This window comes from Diceros bicornis, chromosome 38, assembly GCF_020826845.1.
Source record: "Diceros bicornis minor isolate mBicDic1 chromosome 38, mDicBic1.mat.cur, whole genome shotgun sequence".
NCBI classification, from domain to species: domain Eukaryota; kingdom Metazoa; phylum Chordata; class Mammalia; order Perissodactyla; family Rhinocerotidae; genus Diceros; species Diceros bicornis.
In genome coordinates this window covers 22,498,260-22,507,845 of record NC_080777.1, presented here as the reverse complement: position 1 = coordinate 22,507,845, position 9,586 = coordinate 22,498,260, and the positions used below count along the sequence as shown (strand labels likewise).

General features: G+C 44.3%; 1 protein-coding gene across 4 annotated transcripts; it reads left to right on the top strand.

Moving 5' to 3' along the window:
* The first annotated feature begins 854 nt into the window (after nucleotides 1–854).
* GLRX2 (glutaredoxin 2) lies at nucleotides 855–8,910 on the top strand. 4 transcript variants are annotated; one of them, XM_058533718.1, is made up of 4 exons: nucleotides 855–929; nucleotides 4,578–4,641; nucleotides 7,542–7,718; nucleotides 8,633–8,910. In XM_058533718.1, the coding sequence occupies exons 2-4, from the start codon at nucleotides 4,579–4,581 to the stop codon at nucleotides 8,762–8,764; spliced, it is 372 nt and encodes a 123-aa protein (XP_058389701.1). In that variant the 5' UTR covers nucleotides 855–929; nucleotide 4,578; the 3' UTR covers nucleotides 8,765–8,910. The 4 variants fall into 4 exon arrangements, with proteins under 4 accessions (XP_058389701.1, XP_058389700.1, XP_058389702.1 ...); XM_058533717.1 differs by lacking the exon at nucleotides 855–929 and adding an exon at nucleotides 1,181–1,298; XM_058533719.1 differs by lacking the exon at nucleotides 855–929 and adding an exon at nucleotides 1,422–1,440.
* The last annotated feature ends 676 nt before the right edge of the window (nucleotides 8,911–9,586 follow it).

Below are 9,586 nucleotides of genomic sequence, written 5' to 3'. Positions count from 1 at the left end.
ACCCTATATTTTGTAAAACAATTTGAGACCATAAGGTAAAATTCCACTTCAAAACAAAAATAACACAGTAAATTTCCTAAACAGCCATCTTTTGATTAAAACAAAACGAAACAAAACCCCACAACCCTATAGATAACATCTTAGTTTTTAAAATTAATTTTGGATTTATGACGAATGACTTCACATGTTTTGGGGTATTTGTTTTTGCAACTACTTTTCATCCTTTTGTGAAGTAATGAAACATAGCTCCTTTGAAAGTAGGAAAAGAATCCTCAGAAACAGAAGTTCTAATTTTGTAACTTGGCAACATGAATCTTCAACTTAGTTGAGCATGAAGGATCAAAAAAAGTCTAGATTGTTCTATAACTGTTTAGAATTTGAGACACACCATTTGACCTTTGACCTTAACAAATGGATTTTGATGTCCTCAGTAAATAAAAATAAAGGCCGACCCACTCATCTTACACCGCGACGCACCGAGGGCTATTATTACGGAGACTGAGCGGCACAATCATCATTGGCAGCACTCGCCTATTTTCAAAGCCATAGCGAAACACCTCCAGGCTATTTTAAGTCCTATTTTCTAATTTCATTTTTATTTTGACAACAATCTTCGTTTTCTACGGAACGAACGTTCTACACTGGATTACTTGTTTCTTTGAGCTCCGAATGTAAAATCCAATATTCCCATGATTTATACGGGTTCTCCGCCAACGGCCTCATTTTAAGACGACATGTTTGGGCCCCTCTTGCAGCAGCACAGGGACCCGTCCGACAGGAAGCTGTGATGACGCCGCCATCGCTCAGTCCACATCTCAGGCACTTGATTGTTTCGGACAGTCATCATCTGTCTTCCTGTGTCGCCAGCACGTGGCTCGCGGGCCCCGCGCACTGAGCCTTGCGAGCGTCCCTAACCGTACAGGGAGCAGGTGCGGGGCTGGGACGCGCCCTGGAGACCAGCAGGGGGCGCGTCGGCGGGGGCGGGGACGGCCGTGGACAGCGGGGCCGCCTCGCGGGGACTCCGCGCGCAGGGGGGGCCCCGGGGCCGCGCGGGGAGACGGGCCGGGCCGGCGGCGGCGCGGGCAGCCCGGGGCGTGGCGGGGCGGGGCGCGCGGGGCCCGGCGGGCGGGGCGCGCGGTCCGGGGCGGCGATCGCCGGCCCTGCGCGCGCTGCGGGGCCGCTGCTCCGACCATGTCCTGGCGCCGCGCGGCGCGGGCGGGGACGCGGCTGGGCCGGAGCCGGAGCGCGAGCGCCTCGGGGGGCCCGCCCGGCGGCGCGGCGGGCGCGGCGGCCTCGGGGTACGGGGCGCGGCGGGCGCGCGCCGGGTGGGCCCCGAGTCGGAACGATCGGAGGCTCCTGGGGAGGCGGGGGCCTGGGAAGGGTGGGGACAGCATGGTGCCCTGCGCGGTTGTGTGGACCTGAGGATCCCGTGACTCTCAGGTTGGAAATACTTGAGTCGTGTTCGCTTGAACCCCCCGGCCTCCTCCATGGTTACCAGATAAGATACAAGATGCTCCAAGAAATTGAGGTTTCAGATAAACAGCGAATAATTGTTTAGTCGAAGTATATCCCCACTGTTGCACGGGACGTACTTAGACAAACAGTTTCTCGCTCTATCTGAAATTCTATTGTAATCGAGCGTTCTGCATTTTTATTTGCTAAACCTGGCAACCCGGCTGCAGGAAGTGAAGGTGACGCTTCCTGCTAAATGGCCAAGTCTTTGCGGATAGGGACTGTGGCTTATTCGTGTTGATGTCGCCTCTGGCTGGAGCGGGGGCACTGCTTTCCCTCGCTTCCCCGCTTCGAATGTCCCGCGGCCGCCAGGCCTGCGGTGGAGGATCCACTGCCTTGGCTGACGTGTGTCCGCGCGCCTGGACAGGGCTGGCCTGCCAGCTCGCAGATCTGCGCCGGCCACTGGGCAGCCATCCCTCAGTCTGGGAGTCTCTTCCTACCTGCTTGATCTGGTAACTCTTACCAGTTTTGCGCTGGGAACTCTTGATTAACTTTCTGTGCTAAGCTAGAGAACCTCTCAGAAGGTGCTACGTGGTGTAACTGTTTGACTGACAGGTCCTTGAGGATCCCGTGTTTCTCCAGTGTATGTGTCCCTGGCGCATTTAGCACTCTGCCTACTTAGCACATAGTAGGCCCTCCATAAAGGCGGCATGACTAGTGGGTGCTTCATAGGTGTTGAAGTGAACCAATTATTGTGCACTTGCTTCTCCAGTGATGTCCGTTTCCTAACTAGCTGATAACTTTCATCGAGCTCAACTAGAATTGAAGGAAAAGTTGCCTTCCAGAGCTTTCTCTTTTATTTGGCAGCGAAGGGGGTGATATTTCAGAATGCACCTCCCTCCTCCTCTCACTACCCAAGAAAACATTCTTCTATGAAAGTTCTACTGGAACGCCTGCTTCAGTAGTAAATGCATAGTAGATGCAAATGCATAGTACATGGTTTGGGCATGATGATTAAATGCTGGACTTGAGATGAAAAGGACTTGTTTTCTTAGTTGATAAACCAAATAGATTGCTGATTTATTCCACCAAAGCTCCTACTTAGGTCTGGGCTAATGCTGCTTAACCTCTTTTTCTGGTTTAGGCTCCAGGAACTCAGCTTGCTTTTCTCTTTTTCTTCTTCTTCTTTTTTTTTTTTTTGCTGAGGAAGATTCACCCTGAGCTAATATCTGTGCCAGTCTTCATCTATTTTGTATGTGGGTTGCTGCTGCAGCGTGGCTGACAGTGCTGTAAGTCCGCACCCGGAATTTGAACCTGCAAACCTGGGCCACTGAAGCGGAGCATGCTGAACGTAACCACTACGCCACCAGGCGGCCCAGCTTGCTTTTTTCTAAAAGCTGCTCCTTCTACTCTCCCCCCAAGCTGGCTGCAGTCTCTCTACCTGGCTGCTCCTAACCCCTTCCTGAGATAAGCACACAGACCCTTTTTGTTTTAAAGGTTTCATTGCTAATCTATTGGGAAGCAAAGAACGATAGATTGTAAACACCGGGGAGTTATAATGTTCCCTTGGAGTAGTTTCTACCCCTAACTCTTTGTTATTACTGAAAGTGATGTTTGTTAGAGCATTCTTATTCTAAGTGTGCAGGCATGGCCATATAGAACAGATGCTCATCCTCCAAGGATAACCTGTAAAAAGCCATTTAAAGTGGATTCTTAAAACAGTACTAAAGGGCTGACCCGGTGGCTTAGCCGTTACGTGCACGCGCTCCGCTGCTGGCGGCCCGGGTTCGGATCCCGGGCGCACCAACGCACCGCTTCTCCGGCCATGCTGAGGCCGCGTCCCACATACAGCAACTAGAGGGATGTGCATCTATGACATACAACCATCTACTGGGGCTTTGGGGGAAAAAATAAAGAAATAAAAATTAAAAAAAAAAAAAAGTACTAAAATTTCATGCCATATGGTAAATATAAAAGTTTTGATTGGTACCTTTGAAAAAAGGTAACTAAACATTATAAAAAGTAGCTCACTTTTATATTTAACAACATGTAAATTTTAAGTGCACTCACCATGAATGAATGAAGTGTTTGGAAGGAGAAGTTTTTCTATTAGGACTTGAGTTTTGCAACATAATCATAAGGGGAATATTTTCTGAAATATTTGAAGTTTCAATTCTTTATCTTACTCTCTTAATCCTTAGATATTCGGGTAATTCTCTTTTGAAGGCTGTATTATCTTATCCTTTTGCAAGATTTGTCATTTCACTCTGCAGTTAGTTTGCATCACAGTGTTTGATATTGTTCCAGCAATGCAGTAGGGCCTGGCTGATCGTGAAAGATAAAGTGGATGGGGAAACGTTCTGGGGATAGGCAGAGAGATCTGATGATATTAAATGGTCAGTTTTTTAGTGAATATTTTCTTGTTACAATGAATGCCTCCTTTTACAAGCTCCTACCAGCTAGATTTTGGGTAATAAATATGGAGATAATGAGGGTCCGTATAAACAAGAAATAATAGTAATAATGTCAAATGTTATTGAAGATTTACTGTGTTCAAGGCACTTTTCTGTTTTCTGTGTGTCAATTCATTTAATCTTCACAAAACCCTTTGAGGTGGGATTGGTTATTGTTCCCACTTTACGATTGGGACACTGGGAGCTATGGATTGTTGTGGTTGACATACCTTAGTTTCCTCAAAATCTTTGAATCTTTGTAGGTTCTCTGTTTCACAGAATGTTCATGGAGTTTTGGCATGTTTTAATAAGAAAATGGAAAGTAGCAGTTTTTTAAACCAACACTCAGGTCATGTGGCCAATCATTAGGACAGTCTTTGAAATTTGGTGTTCAGAAATAAGAGTGTGCCAGGCTTTAAACACAGTAAATGTGCTTTTATCGAATAACTCAGGGCATTGGGAGGCTAGTTAGAGAAGGACACAGACCCTTTTGGTTTTAGTAAACAAATACTTTGTAAACTGATATTTTGTGCTGATAATAAGTAAAACTGTTTTTTTTAGGTCATAAGTCTGGATATATATTTGCATATCAGGTTTCCTTGAAATGGATCTCATCTGATATATTACCTTTGTTATTTAATAAACTTCACTGACTTTTAAAATTCCTTCCAGGATGGGGAACAGCACATCATCATCTTTGGGGAAGTCAGCAACTGCTCCTGTGAATCAGATCCAAGTGAGTGATGTGGGAGATGGAGGAGAACACTTTCCTCTGTGGAAAAAGAATTGTGTCTTACATATTTTTTTTTTTTTGTGAGGAAGATCAGCCCTGAGCTAACATCCGATGCCAATCCTCCTCTTTTTTGCTGAGGAAGATTGGCCCTGGGCTAACATCTGTGCCCATCTTCCTCTACTTTATATGGGACGCTGCCACAGCGTGGCTTGACAAGCGGTGCTTTGGTGCGTGCCCGGGATCTGAACCTGTGAACCCCGGGCCGCCAAAGTGGAGCGCGTGCACCTAACCGCTATGCCACCTGGCCCCTGTGTCTTACACATTTAATATACTCATTCAATATCCAAACTTGACATAGTTCAGCAAATGAATCACTAAATTACTATATATTTTAAAATCTGCTACAAAATAATCCATGTGACAAAAAAGTTCTAGATCATTTTGGTAGTCAAAATTTATGAGGTTTATTGTTAATGTAGTCTTCACTCCTTCTAAGTTGGGTGTATGAAGTTGGTGGCTTCTTTCCATCCTACCCACCTCAGGTCTACGTTGATACCAGTCGGGCTGCCCTTAGCCAGGAGTAGTATTTGATTTTGGCCTGGGAAGCTGTTTAACAACTCTCTTTCCCTAACATGGAACCTAGTATACAGTAGTTGCTCCATAAATGGTCCTCTCAGGGATACCGTGCATTGCTGTGTTCTGTCGTTTTCTTTCACTGCGAAGTCCAGTTAATTCTGCCTCAGAAAATGTCTCTCGTGTGTATGGTTTTCTTTCCTTGCCATGTACAAGACATACTCGTGTTCTCTTTCTCTGTTCTTTGCCACCAACCACCGCTGCATATGTATTTCTGCCTTTAATTCATCGGGCGAAAAAAGTATTCACTCATAGCTGTTGAATTTAACAGCAATGCTAGAAACCTATCATGAGAGAGTTGCCTCTTTTAAAATAAAAATACAAAATCATGAAGTATTTAGCAAGGATGAGGTTGAGAAAAGGTGAGAAGGAGCGTTCAAGGAACTTTGACATGGTCATCCTGAGTTTCAGCTCACTTTGGAAGCTCTGCATCACTGTTGGTACTGTGTGTCAGTTCCCAGGATGCCCATCGCTCTGTGAATGATGGCCTCAGTGTGTGGCTGTTTCCTGAGGCAGCACAGCGAGGGAAGAGCACCGGCTGTGGTGCTGAGACAGGTTGGGTCCAATCCCGGTAGCGTGAACCGCTCAGCCTCAGTTTTCTCATCTAGAAAATGGATTCATTAAGACATCTCTGGTATGGCTGACTCTCCCTGAGATAGACTTGTGTACTAAATATTATGAGTAAGCAGAAGAGAAAGCATAAGAACAGACCACCTTGCAGACAGGTAGACTGTGACCTAGAATGCTTCTCACACCCAAGGGCGGCTATAACTTCTGAATCACTTTGCCTGGGTTTTCTTTCTTATTTTTGTCCTTCTTGAAGGTGCTACTTATGCCCCACATAAGAGCAACCTAGACAGATGCCGGGGTGCTAGACCTTTCCATTCAGAATCTCTTGAAGGACCTGGACATTCGTATATTTAGAAACAAAGACACAAAACAAATTTCATAGGCAATGCACATGCATAGCAAAGTCTCATGGTCTTGGTAATAAAGGCCTGGAGGGTAGTTTCCAAACAAGGCTGACATCATTCGAATCATCTGGACAGGTTTTAAAAAAATACAGTTTCTGAGGCCGGCCTGGTGGCATAGTGGTTAAGTTCGTGTGCTCTGCTTCGGCAGCCTGGGGTTCATGGGTTCAGATCCCAGGCTCGGACCTACACACCACTCATCAAGCCGTGCTGTGGTGGCGTCCCACGTACAAAATAGAGGAAGATGGGCACAGGTGTTAGCTCAGGGCCAATCTTCCTCACCAAAAAAAAAAAAAAAAAAAGAAGAAAGAAACAGTTCCTGACCTCTGCCTCAACCCTGTCGGATCAGCATTTCTGGAGGTAGCTTTTCCAGGAACAACAATAAAGAATACCTTATCAGTACAGTAATGGCAGTTTTTTCATTGTAAAGATATACAGGAAGGAGTGGAAGTTGAGGGGTAAGCTGTTCTTTATACCTGGGTCAGTGAGATCCTTCCATTTCAAAGAGAAACCATACATCAGTCCTCACCATTGAAAATTAAGGAAGGTGACGGGCCGGCCCCGTGGCTTAGCAGTTAAGTGTGCGCGCTCCGCTACTGGTGGCCTGGGTTCGGATCCCGGGCGCGCCCCGACGCACCACTTCTCCAGCCATGCTGAGGCCGCGTCCCACATACAGCAACTAGAAGGATGTGCAGCTATGACATACAGCTGTCTACTGGGGCTTTGGGGGAAAAAAAATATATAAATAAAATGAAAATTAGGGAAGGTGAGGGCTTAACTCCCAAACACTTACTGAATATTCAAGAAGCAGTATAACAGAGATTAAGTGTGTGGACTGTAGAGCCAGACTTGCCTGGGTTCAAATCCCAGCTCTCCCACTTATTAGCTGAGGATCATGAGTAACTTATTCCTCGGCCTCGCTTTCCCCATCTGCAAAGTGGAGATGATACTAGGACCTACCTCACGGTTGTGGTGAGGTTTAAATGAGGTAATAAAGGTCAAGTGTTGAGAATTGTGTCTGGCACACGGAAGTGTTTGCTGTATATGGATTTTCTATGATTATTTTTATTACTCCATGCCAACACTTTCCTTCTGTTACATCCTTTTTTCCTAATAATGTTCCTTTCAAATGAGTAATTTTGTCCTCAGTCTACAGATGAGAAAATAGATGATGGAGACTTAGTTTGAGCCCTGATCGTGAGACTCCAAAATCCACACTCTTTCCACTCTATCATGATTTCTTTCCAAACGTCATGTCTAGAATTAAAATGATTTGTTTGTTTGTTTGTTTTACTTCAGGAAACAATTTCTGATAATTGCGTGGTGATTTTCTCAAAAACATCTTGTTCTTATTGTACGATGGCAAAAAAACTTTTCCATGACATAAATGTTAATTATAAAGTGGTGGAATTGGACATGCTCGAATATGGAAGCCAGTTTCAAGACGCTCTTTACAAGATGACTGGTGAAAGAACCGTGAGTATATCCTTTATGGTGCTTTTCCCCAAAATAGGTGGTGACCTGGATCACCTAGAACCTAGACCCTCGTGTTGGGAAAAGAGAGCCAGGCATACTCTGATAATCTTATATCGATTAAGGAGACGGCAGATCTGGGAACCAGATTCATAGACTAGGAAACAGCAGTGTTGATTCATTTTATTTTTATTCTTGCTCTGTGCGCGCATGTGTGCGTGTGTGTGCATGTGCGCACGCGCGTGTGTGTGTGTTTTGACTGGCATGGGTGGGGTAATGGTGTTGTCAGGAGTGCTTGTCCGTGAATCTTTCAGGTCCTCCTGGAGCTCTCATCAGGATGAAGAAGTATCCTTCCTCCCTTTACTTGGACAGTACAGACCAGGGGTCAGTGTTGAGTTACTGTGCTAAGAGGAGTGCTTTAGTGCTCCATGTTTTTAGATTCTTGAAATCTGTAGATGTTTCCATAATATGCATTATCAGAAAAACATACAGGGTCACCATTTTCCTTCTTGTTTATATGTGCATGGAAGAAGCTTATAGTGTGCTCTTCCCCTCGCCTTCAGTAAACAACTGTAACAAAGAACCTTTTTAACACTATTAATAATTAGAGACTGCTTTATTTTGCCTTTTATATACCATAGCGATTAGGAGGAAGGTGTTGCGAGTCAGATTGTCCCGGGTTTGGTCATTTGCTATCATTGTGATCTTGGGCAAGTTCCTGTGCCTCATTTTCCTCCACAATGAAGCTAAAAATAGTAAGGGTTTAGGTAAAGACTTAAATAGGTAATTGGTGACAGAACTTACTATGGTGCCAGGCCCATGAAAGTACCCAGAGTGTGAGCATCTGCTATTATTCTGTGAAATGGTCTTATACTTCTGACACCAGGGTGATACCTAATCTTTTGTTTATCCAATAGGTGCCAAGAATATTTGTCAATGGAACTTTTATTGGAGGCGCAACTGACACTCATAGGCTTCACAAAGAAGGGAAATTGCTTCCACTGGTTCATCAGTGTTATTTAAAAAAAAGTAAGAGGAAAGACTTTTAGTGATGTTGGTGCTCATAACTTTGCTAGTCAAGTGTCAGTTATTTAAAGTGATAATGCCTTTTAAATGTTTGAGGATGTTTGAAATATGTGAATTATCTTCATGAAAACGTAAGAATAATGAACAATAAATCACTGTGGAAACCTCATCTTCCTATTTGCCGATTCTTGAGCAAAAGGGACGCTATTTAGAACTGAAGGAGTGGAGTTGTATAAAGGATAAGAATGTGTTTTATTAGGGATTTATATGTGAATTTTACAACCAAGAGCTAGAAGGTAAGCATTTGGGATTCTTTATTTTTCTTAGTTTTCAGAAGGAGTTAACTTCCTACCTTTATAGCTCTTGGTGGTGAGGACTCATTTAAGATGTAAGATGTAAGGCTCTCACAGACACAGCTGTGAACTTAGGCATATCCTTGTACTATATTGTGACAAGGCTTCACACTTTTTACTTCTAGAGTAAGAGAAGTATATTAAATTTGTAGGATGGAATGAAATTTATTTATTTCAGAGAAACCAGAATACTCGTTTAATGACTCAGTAGTTCCAGGGAACAGAACTGTGCCTATGGGCAGAAATGAAAAGAAGGATGATTTCAGTATGAGGATGAACTTTTGAAAGAGTTCAGAAACGTCCTTGAGTTATATTGTGAGGTGGAGAGTTCTGCTTTCCAGAATGTGTTGAAAGGCTGGTGGAAATGTTCTATAAGGGATCCAGGTTGAACGGGAGGTTAGAGTGACTTCTCTACAGTAATTTCTTTCTTTCTTTTTTTAATAATTTTTCTTTCTTTCTTTCTTTTTTCCCCCAAGGCCCCAGTAGATAGTT